Source organism: Mus caroli, chromosome 2 (assembly GCF_900094665.2).
Source record: "Mus caroli chromosome 2, CAROLI_EIJ_v1.1, whole genome shotgun sequence".
In the NCBI taxonomy this organism is placed as follows: domain Eukaryota; kingdom Metazoa; phylum Chordata; class Mammalia; order Rodentia; family Muridae; genus Mus; species Mus caroli.
The window spans coordinates 138,400,508-138,414,227 of record NC_034571.1 but is presented as its reverse complement, the minus strand read 5'-3'; the positions used below and the strand labels follow the sequence as shown (position 1 = coordinate 138,414,227).

Genomic DNA, 13,720 nt, shown 5'->3' with positions numbered 1-13,720 from the left:
CCTGAGGGGGGATTACAGATTTAATTTCTCCTTCTCTGTTTACCAATTTCCCATTCTGGCACATAATTTTCTTTTTATATCACCCACTATTAATCGGCACACATAGGAAGGGCTAATGGGACTGGCAGCAGAACATTCCCGGAAATCGAATAGAATCACACACAAGGTTTAAAAAAACAAAAACAAACAAGTTTTGCTTTGTAGGAGCTCTTTTTATCGCTGGGGTGGCTTATTCTGCTCCGAACATGCCTGTGTTTGTAAAGTTCCCTGGCTTAGCAGGGCTACACAGCCTAGCGCCACCTACTGGAATATGCGGAAAACACGGGAGGAAAAGAGTGTATAAGAGTGGGGGCTGGGGGTTGGGGTGTTCTGTCAGCACTTGGCTGACAGAGAGTGGAAGTGATGCCAGGGGGGACGCTGGCTACAGCTAAATGATGCCTGGCCATGCGTACATGGGCAGGTGGTACTGGTTGTAATGAAGGTAATCTAGGATGCTCTTCTCCAGCAGGCTTTTGTAGATGGAATCCTCAAAAACCCTTTGGAGGTATTTCTGGGGCTTCTCATTCATGTTTATTTCTTCCTCCTCTAACTGGTAGGCTATCTGCTCCATGGTAGGCTTGTCTTCCTCCTGTGAATGCAGTTAAGAGACCAGAGTCAGAGCTTCCTGACACTCACGGTGGGGCAGAGGCAGCTCCCCAAGGGTAGGAGCTTTGTCTATCTTGGTAGAAATTCTTCATAAAGGTGATGTCTTAGTCAGGGTTTCTATTCCTGCACAAGAAGCAAGCTGGGGAGGAAAGGGTTTATTCAGCTTACATTTCCACATTGCTGTTGATCACCAAAGGAAGTCAGGACTGGAACTCAAGCAAGTCAGGAGGCAGGAGCTGATGCAAAGGCCATGGAGGGATGTTCTTTACTGGCTTGCTTCCCTTGGCTTGCTCAGCTTGCTCTCTTATAGAACCAAGACTACCAGCCCAGGATGGTCCCACCCACAAGGGGCCCTCCCCCATTCATCACTAGTTGAGAAAAATGCCTTACAGCTGGATCTCATGGAGGCATTTTTCTCAACTGAAGCTCCTTTCCCTGTGATAACTCCAGCCTGTGTCAAGTTGACATACAAAACCAGCCAGGGCAGGTGACAAAACACATACACTGCACAGTTATTCTTATCATTTCCAGTGGACAGTTAAGTACACTCACAGTGTTGCACAACCGTCATCCCATCATCCATCTGTCTTCAGAGTTTGCATCCCAGATCACAGAAACTGTCTCTGCCAACAGGAATACACGGTCCTGAACCCCGTCCACCCCCAGTCCCTGGCTCCTTCCTAGGGCACCTCAAGCAACTGCAGCCACACACTGTTTATGTTTTCCTGTAAGGATTCTATTTATCAGGTAGCCTGATTTTTACCAAGGATGGTAATTATAAGTCTGTTATGTTTGTTTTTCAGATAAAATTATCCGCTTGCTTTAATATTTGGGCAAGAAACCTTCTAGATGGTTTATTGCCTTGGATCTTGGCCAAGGGGTAGAGTTTAAGAACCTCAGATGTTCTCAGCACAAATTCTTATTAACATCCTTAAACACAGGACTCAGCAAGAATGAAGTAATTTGAGACTACACTTAATCCACAAAGTGTAGAGGTTTTCTTACACATAGCCAGGTGGTGAAGGTGCACACCTTTAATCCCAACACTTGGGAAGCAGAGGCAGGCACGTGTCTGTGAGTTTGAGGCCAACCTGGTCTACAGAACAAGTTCCAGGACAACCAAGGCTACACAGAGAAATCCCGTCTAAAAAAAATACCAAACCAAACCAAAAAACCGTTTTGTTCCCAAACACACAAGTTGAAAGGCTGAACTGCACACACCTCCCCCCTGCACACCACTCAAATTCCCAGAGTGGTCCCTGCTGTGGGGTTTTGCCCATCTATAGCAGGGTTGTGACTAAGGATTTTGAGCTGGTGTGCTCTTGCCAGCACAGTGACAGTGACTACTGATCCCTCAAACCAAAGTCACAGTGTATTTACACCGACTTCCAAATAGAAATAACAACAACAATAATAATAGTAATAGTTATTTGTGAGGTCCTACTGTACCATCACAGATGGAGGGCTCACACTGAGTGGAGGGACATTATCATCTGGCTGTTTAAGCAAGACAGGACCAGGTTGGGGAGATTATAAACACAGAGTTTAGAACAGTCGGGGCAAGGCACAGAAACTGAGACTGAAAGCTGAACAGTGGTTTGGGGAGAGGCAACCGATGCTTGGACCTAAGAGATGGAGCCGGAAGCATTAAGGTGCCAGCACAGCCTGGGGATATAATCTGTTGTCTACATGAAGCTGGCTCTTTCTTCAGTTGTTCTGGGGGGATTCTATTTGATCATCATGAAACACTGAACTGACAGAAAGTGGGGCTTGTTACTGCACAAGGCTGCTCTACAGTGGGAAGGGCTGTAGCACCTGTGGCCTTTTCCCCTCACCCTGTGCGTACCTGCCTCAGGCTCATCTCAAAGTGTTCCATGCCCTGTGTAACCTATTGTGTCTGCCTTCTCTCACTTAGCATAATGTCTTGGCTTTTTCTAGTCTTCTGAACATTTCCTTGTTTTTAAATTTTATTTTTAACTCATGACAAGTGTATATTCATGGGGCACCGTGTGATGTTATGATGCACATATGCACTGTGAGATGCAGAGGCCAAGTGGCATATCAGGCGCCATCTACACTCACCACCTCGGTGCTGAGAACATTTAAAACACACCCTCATGACAAACTTGAAACAACTGGGCATAACTGTTAGTGTCAGTTACCAGGCTGTACGATAGGTGACTAAAACTTACTCCTGTCAAGACAACATGCCTCTTTTCCCCATCTTCCCCGCCTAGTCAGCTGTCTGCAACAACTACTCTAGGCTTGTGATGGTTTGTATATTCTTGGACCATTTGGAGGTGTGGCCTTGTTGGAATAGGTGTGTCACTGTGGGTGTGGGCTTAAGACCCTCACCCTAGTTGCCTGGAAGTCAGTCTTCCACTAGCAGCCTTTGAATGAAGACATAGGACTCTCAGCTCTGCCTGCGCCATGCCTGCCTGGATGCTGCCATGCTCCCACCTTGATGATAATGGACTGAACCTCTGAACCTGTAAGCCAGCCCCAATTAAATGTTGTTTTTTTATATAAGACTTGCCTTAGTCATGGTGTCTGTTCACAGCAGTAAAACCCTAACTAAGACAGGGCTCTTGTCCTATGTTTGCCTTTCCTGTGAGTTTATGCAGAACTTGGCTTCTTCCACTTCCTTCCAGGTCAATCCACATTGTTGCACAGAACAACTCTTTTTTTTTTTTTTTTTTTAGGGCTGAATAGTTTTCCACCATGCGATATACATTCCATCGTATACACACCACATTCTCTTTACTCCTTAAGTCACGGATGGGCAACTATGTAGGTCCTGTATCTTGGCTATTGATGCTGCAGTGAACACGAGACCTTAGGTTACTTTCCTCACACTAATTTCTTTATGAACTCCTCTTGAGATGCACTCAGATGTGGAACTGCTGATTACACTGTGACTCTGTCTGTGTCCCCTATGCTGTTTTCCATGATGACCCTCACTTATGCTCCCACCAACAGTGATTGTTCAACAGGTTCCTTTTGTCTGTGTCTTGCCCAGTCTGATGTCTTACCTCTCAGCGTTTTTATAATAGGCATTCTAACACGGTCTGGTGGTAGCTTGCTGTGTTTTTAGTTTCAATCCTTGGTGGTGTTAACCATTTTTTTTCATGTTTACATGCTGATCATTTAATCTATAGGTCTCCTTTTGACAAATGTCTGTTCAGGCCATTTCCCTATTTAAAAAGTTTAGCCATCTGTTTCGTTAGTCTATTGACTGGGTTCCTCAAAGACTTTAGATGTTAGCCCCCGTCCCACGTGTGACTGCAAATTCCTTTTTTGACACCTGTGAGCCAGGTGAGCTCTGACACTTCTTTGTTGTAGGGAAGCTTTCCAGTTTGACATAGACCCACTTCTCTATTTCTGCTTTTTCTTGCCTGTGCTTGGGGCATATCTAGAAAATCCCTGCCTAGATTTCAAGAAGTCTTCCTCCTGTCTTCTTTAAGAGTTTCATGGTGTCTGTTTTATAAGTGTTTTGAGAAGTCTTCAGTTTTGTTCTTTGGTATGTGAATGTCTGATTTTCATACAGTCCTTATTGAAGAGTCTGTCCTGTTGTCACTATATAGTACCTCTGTTTTTGTTTTTGTTTTTAAATCAGTTGACTAGCGAGCTGGAGAGATGGCTCAGGGGTTAAGAGTAGCGGCTGCTTTCCCAGAGGGCCAGAGTTTGATTCCCAGCACTGACATGGTGGCTGGCATGTCTGTAACTCCAATTTTGGGGGGAGGGGGGATCTGATGCCCTCTTCTGGCTGCTCTGTGAACTAAGTATGCAAATGTGCCCTGCTGATGTACATGCAAGGCAAAACACCCACTTGTGGGAAATAAAAATTTAAAACAAAACACCTAAAAATCAATTTACCAAATACATTGCATTCCTGTAAGAAGTTATCAAAAAAAATTAAAATTTTTTAAAAGGAGTACTCCCAGCAGATTAAAAACCCTTGGTTGTAAAAGCATGGGTACATTTCTGGGCTCTCCTTTTCCTACCCTGTTGGTCAGTGTATTTGTTTTTATTCTAGCATCATGCTGTGTTGGCTACTGTAGCATTGACATGTATTTCAAAATTAGGTGGCATGGAGTTCCCACCTTTATTCCTCTTGTTTCTGCTATTCTGATCTTCTGTGGTTCCATATAAACAGTTTTGTTTTGTTTTGTTTTTTTCTGTTTCTGTGCAAACAGCCATTGGAATTTTTCAGGGATAACACTGGATCTTGTGTAGCTTTGGGTGATGTTGAGAGGGTAACGGTTTTCATTCTCCTAAGGCGGGCAGGGTAATGTCCTATTTACTTCTGTCATCTTCAACTTCTTTATTTCACTTTGGCTTCAGTCTTAGGTGTCAGAAAGGCTGAATGGTGCTGGAAGGACATGAGGCCGAAGGGCCTCAGAGGGAACTTCGAGTTGGGGGTGTGGCCTTTCCTGGAGACATTTGCTGGTCAGGCCTGGGGCCACCAGAGTGTAGAGGCAGTATGGGTGTCACAATCCTCCCTTGAGGAGTATTACCTGCTCTTTAAGGTGGTAGCTCTCCAGAGAGTTACAGGACATGGCAGGGAACCTCTGGTGGAGCTGCTGACTGGAAGGGACTAGAAGGTGGCTGGAGGCCTAGAGAGAGCCCTGGGGTCTATTGCAGTTGAAGCAGGAGACAGAACACCAGACCTGAGGGCAGCTGATCTGAGCAGTCTCTTCCTGGCTGCCTGGGTTATTTTGGTTTTGTTGCTGTTGTGGGGGTGGGAGCCTTGGAGGGATCATGCGCTCAATCACCAATATTTTATGCCTTTTTAAAAATTTTATTTTATGTCTACAGATTCTTTACGGCATTGGTTACTTTTATTCTGAAAAAAATTAATGCTATTGTAAACAAGCCTGTTTTCTTAATTTCTTTTTCCATGAGATCATTGCTAGTGCTTTGCTTTTCTGTCCTGCTACTGACTGCTAATCAGATGGGTTTTCCTCCTCCTCTTCCTCTTCCTCTTCCTCCTCCTCTTCCTCCTCCTCCTCCTCCTCCTTCTTCCTCTCTCTCTCTCCCCCCCCCTTTCCATGCACACATGCATGTGCGAGTGCATGCATGCATTCCTCTGTGCACGAACGTTTCCCCCAGTCTCTGCGCATGCGTGCGCATGCGTGCATGATGTACCGTTCTCACAGGATGGGCTCTCAGCTCCCAGCTCCATGTACCCCATAGCACCCCTGCCCTTCTGAATTCCTTCTGGTTGTGGCATTTTCTCACAGCAGTCACAGGAGGATGGCTAAATCCAAGTCCCTGACTCTGTTTTCTTGCCTAGCTGTTCTGGCTGCGGCCATTAGAATGTACTCTTATAGAATGGACTGGGCAAGAATGGTGATCATTTCCTGTCTCTGATCTCTGTGTAGGGTGCTGTGAGCTTGTATTGTGGGGATAGAAGGTTGTGTCTCTGCTGAGACAAGCACGTGGCTTTTGTTCTGAAATATGATTTGGGGACTCATTTACATTCACGGCTGTACTATTACACTGTCTGAAGAGACCACATTTGTTTATCCAATGATATGCTGATGGGGGTGTGGGTTGTTTCCTCTGGTTAGCTGTTCTGGGTGCTTTGAATATTTGTGTACAGGTATTCATTTAAATAACATTCAAGTCTTCAAAGAAAACCAGATACCTAAATGTATAGTTGCTGGGTCAGAGGATGATTCTCTGTGACAGTTTTAGTACTCTATTCTTTATAGCAACTCCTTAATTTTACATCCTCACTAGCAGCTATGTAAGAATGCCATTTCAGGCACATTTACTGACTTAAAAAAGATTTATTCATTTTTAATAGTATAAGTGTTTCAGCTCCATGTGTCATCTATGCACTATATGTGAGCACTGTGCAGGAAGAGTCCAGAAGAGGGCGTCAGATCCCTGGACTTAGAGTTACTGACAACTAGGAACTGACATGTGGGTGCTGAGAATCCAACCAAGATTTCTGCTGAGAACAGCCAGTGCTCTTATCTGACGAGTGATCTCTCTATGGCCCTGTCCTTTTATCTATCTACTACCTATCGATCTATCATTTATCTATCACCTATTTATATCTATCTATCTATCCATCCATCTATCATCTGTCATCTATCTATATATATATATCAGCTATATGTCAACTACTTATATCTATTATCTATCATTTATCTATCATCTATTTATATCTATGTATCTATCTATCAGCCATCATCTATCATCTATTTATAGTTATCTGTCACCTATGTCTATCAACTACTATATCTATCTATTATCTATTTATATCTATCATCTATTTATATTTATCTACCTATATATCTCTATCAACTATATCTGTCATCTACATATCTATCATCTATTTATATCTACATAGTTATGTATTATCTATCACCTATTTGTATCTGTCTCTATGAGTGTGAAATGGTATGTTATTGTAGCTTTGGCTCTGTTGCTCTGATGATTAATATTATTGAGCATCTTTCATAAATGAACATATATGTGACCTCCACCTTTTTGTTTGCTTGTTTCTTCATTTACTCCTGGAACTCGCGGTATAACTGAGACTAGTCTTGATCCTCCTGCCTCAGCCTCTCAAATGCTGGGCTTCCAGGCCTGAGCGCCAGTGTCTGGCTACATCCGGACTTTCAGTTTTATTCTGTTAGTATAGTTAATATCGTTAACATGGCTTATGAAGTACCACATTGATTGGCTACTGTTGCTCTGAAGTAAGGTAATTAGAGAGTGTGAGGGCGTTAGCTTCACTCTGCTGTCCCCGGAAGGTACTTTTAGCTATTTGAAAGCTCTTGCATTTCTATGTGAATTTTCTGTGTTTATAAAAAAATGCCTTTGGGTTTTTGACAGGACTTCATAAAATCAGTGGACTGTTTTGGATGCTGCTGCCATCTAAACAAAATAGTTGCTAAGAATAAGATAGAGTTTGATATTCTATCTATCTATCTGTCTGTCTGTCTATCTATTATCTATCTATCTATCTATCTATCTATCTATCTATCTATCTATCTATCTATCATCTATCTACGCCTTTGAATCTTCCAGAACAGTGTACATCTTTCAGTGTCCAGTCTTGTGCTACTTTAATTAACTTGACCCCCAGGTATTCAGTTCTTTCTGATGTCCCCTCAAGTGAGATTATTTTCCTAATTTCATTTTCACTGAAGTACTGTAGACAGCTGACTGCTGCATGCCCACTGTACCGAGCAGTTCTGCCAAGTGCGCGCACTGGCTTGATTATTTTCTAGATTCGTTAGAATTGTGTCATCTGAGAAAAGCCATCATTTTACTTATTCCTTTCCAACGTAGGTGCCTCTTTTTTCTTTTCTTTTTTTTCTTGTTTCATTGCTCTGGCTGCAAGACCTTTAATTGTCTTCCAGGGGGGATGTTGAATGTATGTGGTGGAGGGAGACACCTTTGTCTTACTGCAGATCTCAGGAGTAAGACTCTAGCTATACAGATCACCCACTACCCAGTCTGACACTCGCTATGGCTGTTTCATGATCTATCAAATAGGAGAAGTTTCCTCCTACTGCTAGGGTGTGTGTGTGTGTGTGTGTGTGTGTGTGTGTGTGTGTGTGTGTGAATGAATGCCCATGGAGGCCAACTGAAGGCACAGGGTCCACTGGGGCTGGAGTGGAGCTGTTGAGCAGCCTGATATGGGTGCTGGGATCTGAACTTGGGTCCCCACTTAGCCACTGAGCCATCTCTATAGACCCTACTGCTACTCTTTAAGCTATGCCATGCCCTTTCTTTTTGTTCTATTTTTGAAAACAGCATCTCATATATCATGCAGAAGGTATCTTAAAACTTGCATCTAGCTAAGGATACCCTTGACCCCATGACCCCTCAGCCCCTTCCTCCCACATACTGAGGTTACAGGTGTTCAACACCACACCTGGCCTTCGGTTTTTGCTTGGTTGCTTGGTTGCTTGGTTGCTTGGTTGCTTGGTTGCTTGGTTGCTTGGTTGCTTGGTTGCTTGGTTGGTTGCTTGGTTGCTTGGTTGCTTGGTTGCTTGGTTGGTTGGTTGGTTGCTTGGTTGCTTGTTTGTTTTCCAGATGAGAGGATGATGCTCTCTTTCCCTCACATCGGCTTCTTTCTCTGTATGCTGGCTGACTCACACTCCCGGGGTAAATCCCATGTGGTAATGACGTATAATCCTTTTAACATGCTGTTGGAGTTGGTTTGCTAATCTTCTGTTGAAGGTTTTTTACATCCAAATCCATAAGGGATACTGGCCCATTGGTTGCTTTTTCTTCACATTTATTTTGGTGATGCCTTTGCTTGGCTGTGGTATCACAGGAAAGGTCGCTTCTCCTCTTTGTTTTTGAAGAGTTCAGGGGAGACGGAAGTTAATTCTTTAAACGTTTTGTATAAGTCATTAATGAAGTCTGAGTTTAACCTTTGTGGAGATGTGTGTCTGCTTTCAAGTGCCCATGGAAAGCAGAGGTTTGCTTTGGGTGTTTCCCTCGGGGGCCAGCTATGGTGTGCTTTGAGGCAGCGTCTCTCACTGGTCGGGACCCAGGCAGGAAGGGTAGGGTGGCCGACCAGTGAGTCTCGGGGCTCTGCTTTCTAAGCACTGGGCTCACAAGGGCATCAAGTGCCTGTCATACATGCAACCTGGCTTTTCATGCAGGGTCTGGGGACGCCGTGTGTGTACACAGTGAGCACACACTCACTGAGTCCCCTGCCCTGGGGACGCCGTGTGTGTACACAGTGAGCACACACTCACTGAGTCCCCTGCCCTGCGGAGAGGGTTTGTTTACTGATTACATCTCTCTGAAGACTTTCTGTTTCTTCTTGGGTCAGTTTCTAGTTTCCGTGTTTCGAGGAGTTTGTCACTCTTGTAACTGATGGCACAGAGTTATTCCTAGTAGTCTCTTTAAGTCCTTTCTTATTTTATAAGGATATAGGAATGTCTTCAGTTTTGTTCTGGCTCAGTAATTTATAAGTCTGGCCAAAGGTTTAGGATTTGGTTGATCTTTCAAACAACAGCTTCTATTCTCACTGACTTTTTTATTTGCCTAGTCTCTATTTCACTTTTCTCTGCTATATATTTTTTCTTTTAAAGAATCTTTCTTTCTTCTGATGGTGACTTTAGCTTTTGTTCTTTCTCTGGTTCCTTAAGATATGACACTAGGTTATTATTTGAAATTTGTTTTTTTACAAATAGATTTATTTTTCTGTTTGTGCATGCGTGATGTGTGTGTGTATAGTGTGTGCCGGCTCCTTCTGCAGACATCAGAAAAGGGTGTCAGGTCCCCTGGAGCTGGAGTTACAGATGGCTGTGAGTTGCCCTGCACGGCTGCTGGGAACAGAACCCGGCTCCTCTGGAAGACCAGCAAACACTTACCCATTTTGCTCTCTCTCCAGCCCAATCTTTCCTGTTTAAAGAGTTGGCCTTCTGCAAACAATGTTTTGAGTTTCGTGTTTCCACCTGTGCTCGTTCTGTGTATGGCTAGCATACCTTCTTTGACCCGCTCACTGGTTTCTTGAGAGGGCATTTATTCAATTTCTACAGACTTGTGAAATTCCCAGTTTGCTTTCTGTGCTGGCTCCTAGTTTTACTAGGTAACTGGTTAAAATGGTTAAAAATTCACGTGGTGCAGTGTGGCTATTTTAACGTTCATTGACAGGTGCTCTGTGGCCTTGACTGTCCTATCCCGGAGGATGTTCCTCTGCAGATAAGAAGAAGGTGTTTTCTGGCGTTGCTGAACAGCTGCCCTGTGCACTGGTGCTGGCTCCACGTGGTTCACAGTCCCATGAATGTCCTCTTCCTTCCTGCCTGAAGCCTGTTCTAACCATTGCTCAAAGCGATATACTGAAGTATGCAATCCTTACTGTATATACATTTTTTCCCTTTAGTCTGTCAGCTTGGCTTCAGGGATTTGGGGGCTCTGTCATTAAGGGCCAGAGGAATTTAAGGAGTGATTTTTGACGAAAAAAAAAAAAAAAAAGATTTGACTATGGCCAGGGAGTTGTAGGCTCCACTCCTTGATAAAACGTGATGCTGGTGAATTTATCATTAACAACTGAAATACTGAGGATGCTATACTTAATGTTTGAGATCCTGCAGTGTTTTAAAGATGGGTTAGAAAGGGACAAAAATGGGTTAAAATATTTTGATGTTAAGAAAAAGAATTACTGTTATCCTTTAATGTATGCACTGATTCCATTTTTCTATTGTCAGACTCAAACAAAATTCCTGCCTGTCTGCCAGGTCATCACGTGTCCTGTCAGGCTCAGGGCTGTAACCGTCACCCCCACTTCTAGCAGGTTGTGGTGGCATTAGCAGAGCTGTCTTTTGCCACCACGGGCTTGCACACACTCCTTTTTCCACACATCCCTTCTGACGCTCTTTCAATGTCTGTCTGTCTGGAGCCTTGTCCTGTGGTATCAGAAGGTTTGCCCAAAGCTACCCTAATAGCTGAATAGCAGTAGGCCCCATGCCACATACCACCTTCTCCCTGTGGCTTTCCCAACTGATGAACAGAAATGCTAAAAGCAGGATGGTCCCCTCTGAGGTTCTTCCCCTCGTCTCTCATGGAGGCAGGCTGCATTCTCTGGCTAGAGACACCACAGAAATGCTTAGATGCCTTTAGAATGCATCGGCACAGGCTGAGAATCCACTCCTGCCTGAGTCGGCATAGGAAACAGGCTGGCAGCCAAGGTCAGGCTCTAGATGGACATTTCAGAGAGCCGTGAGGAGACCTGTCAAACGTGCTGCATGCCACCGAGTTTAACTGCTTCTGTTTCCTTTTCCTTTCTTTTTTCTCAATAATTGATCCAATATGGATGCAGCACCACGAATGCCTTAGTGCATTTCTTGTGTTCAGCATCTTGTGGTTCTCAATCTCCCTGACACTGAGACCATTTATGTTGTGTTATGTTATGTTTATGTTGTTCATGTTGTGGCGACCCTAACCATAAAATTATCTCATTGCTACCTCATAACTGTAGTTTTGTTACTGTTATGAATCGTAATGTAAATACCTGATATGCAAGAGATCTGATCTGTGACCCCAAAGGGGTCGTGATCCACAGGCTGAGACCCACTGTTAAGCAATGGTGTGATGACATGGTATCACATGGAATAGTTCCACTGCCCTAAGGTACGCTCTGTGCCTCACCATTCACCCAGCCTTCACTCACTCCTCAAATCCCTGGAAAATTAATGCTTTAGGAAATTGCATTTTATTAAAGAAAATACAGTCTACGGTAACAATTATGCTAAAGTACTTTTTTAAAAAGCGCCCTGCTTTCCAGTATTTACCTCAGAAATAGGCCGGTAACAAGAAAACACTTTGTCTATCCTAAGTGCCGTGCAAAGTGTTAACCAAGGAGCTCAAGCATGGGTTGAGAAAGCACTGTGGGCTCACCCGGGGTCAGATGAGCCTTTGCTTCAGTGATGGCACTCAGCAGATCAGCGTGAGAGGAGGGAAATGTCCTAGAGATGGTGAGCACTAGGTCTGTAATGGTGGCTCAGCTCTCAGCCTGAGCTGACCTCCTCCAGGCTCTGGGACCCATACCCATTGCTAGTATATAGTTGCCACCCCCCACCCCCATACCACAGGTTTCACCAACAGATACAATGAACTAGGGATCAAACATACTTGGGTAAAAAAAAATTACATCTGTATTGTCAATGCTCATGTGATTCCCACCCCCTCCCCGTTATCCCTAAATGATGTGGTTCAAGCTCTACGGTACTTTAGTAGGTGATTTAAGTAATCTAGAGGTGGTCTAATGTGTGCTGATGGATGTGTAGGCCCTATGCAAATACTGCTCCATTCTATATGAGGGACTTGAGCTTCTATGTGCTTTAGTGTCCTTAAGGCTACTTACATTGGGTCCAGGGAGTGTCTATACCTCCAGTTTGAATGACTTAAGCATTGTCTGACTCTCACATTTACTCATGTTGTTTCTCTTTCAAGGCCATTGTGGGACTGACTGGAATAGCCATGCTTATGGGAATTTTGACTCCTTAATGTAAATATTCCCTACTAACATTGACTCTTGGGCTTCTACCTATGAAGGCCCTAAAGCATGCCATTTTGATTTAAACTTTATAGCTATGCTTCCAATCTGAGTCTGCTTCATATTACTGCATTGCCTACATTTGGGAGCAAGCTCCTGGGGAATTGTATTGGAAATCAAGAGTAAAGACATGGGAGGCAGAGATTTGACTCTGCCCTGCTCTGGGCCTCCATTCCCGGCTGTGAATGAGCATTGAGTCTCACGCTTGTTAGCCAGACTCCTGCATAACTAACCTATGGTGGGTTATTTCACTTCAGTTTCTCCACTGGTGGAAGGTCTAGGAAGCACAAGGTTCGGTGAGGTGATGTGAGCTGGGGCTAGAACATGGTATGGGTTACAAAAACGATTTCCAGGGTGGAGAGATGGCTCAGCGGTTAAGAGCACCGACTGCTCTTCTCAAGGTCCCGAGTTCAAATCCCAGCAACCACATGGTGGTTCACAACCATTTGTAATCATATCTGATGTCCTCTTCTGGTGTGTCTGAAGACAGCTACAGTGTACTTACATATAATAAATAAATAAATCTTTAAAAAAACCCAAAAAACCAAAAATTGATTTCCTCTAGGCTGCCCAATATGGTGGCCATAGAACCTGCAGGGCTGTGGATGCTTCAAAATGGAAGAGACAAGAAGGGACGTAGGAACTGTCCATTCAGACATCAGAATGTGAGAGAAACCAATGAAGGCCCAGATATTCAAAAAGGTTCTGTCTTTCTGAGTCAGGTGGAGCCTGGGATGGATCTCTCACCACCCTGAACATAAACACTAACTTTCCTCAGCTATGCTAAGGGCTTCAGTATCAAAAGAATTGCTGTGAAGTTTCACAAATACTTCCTGATTTCCACAGAGGTATTTTCTGAGCATGGCGCCTCTCGGAAAAGAGGCCTACATTCCAGATAATTCTCTATCATCTTGATATAGACGTTTTAGTTATGAAATTAGTGTATTCTGACACTGGGGTGTGTTCTCTACATTTTTTTTCAAGACAGGGTTTCTCTGTATAGCCCTGGCTGTCCTGGAACTCACTTTGTAGACC

General features: G+C 43.9%; 1 protein-coding gene across 2 annotated transcripts in view; it reads right to left on the bottom strand.

Annotated features, from left to right (window-relative positions):
* Nucleotides 1-213: 213 nt before the first annotated feature.
* The window catches only part of Cfap61 (cilia and flagella associated protein 61), a 260,144-nt gene continuing 246,637 nt past the window's right edge, over nucleotides 214-13,720 (bottom strand). For both annotated transcript variants that reach the window (XM_021156892.2, XM_021156893.2), the window contains exon 27: nucleotides 214-628. In XM_021156892.2, coding sequence (XP_021012551.1) covers nucleotides 428-628 — 201 coding nt within the window. In that variant the 3' untranslated portion in view covers nucleotides 214-427. The remainder of the gene's footprint in view (nucleotides 629-13,720) is intronic.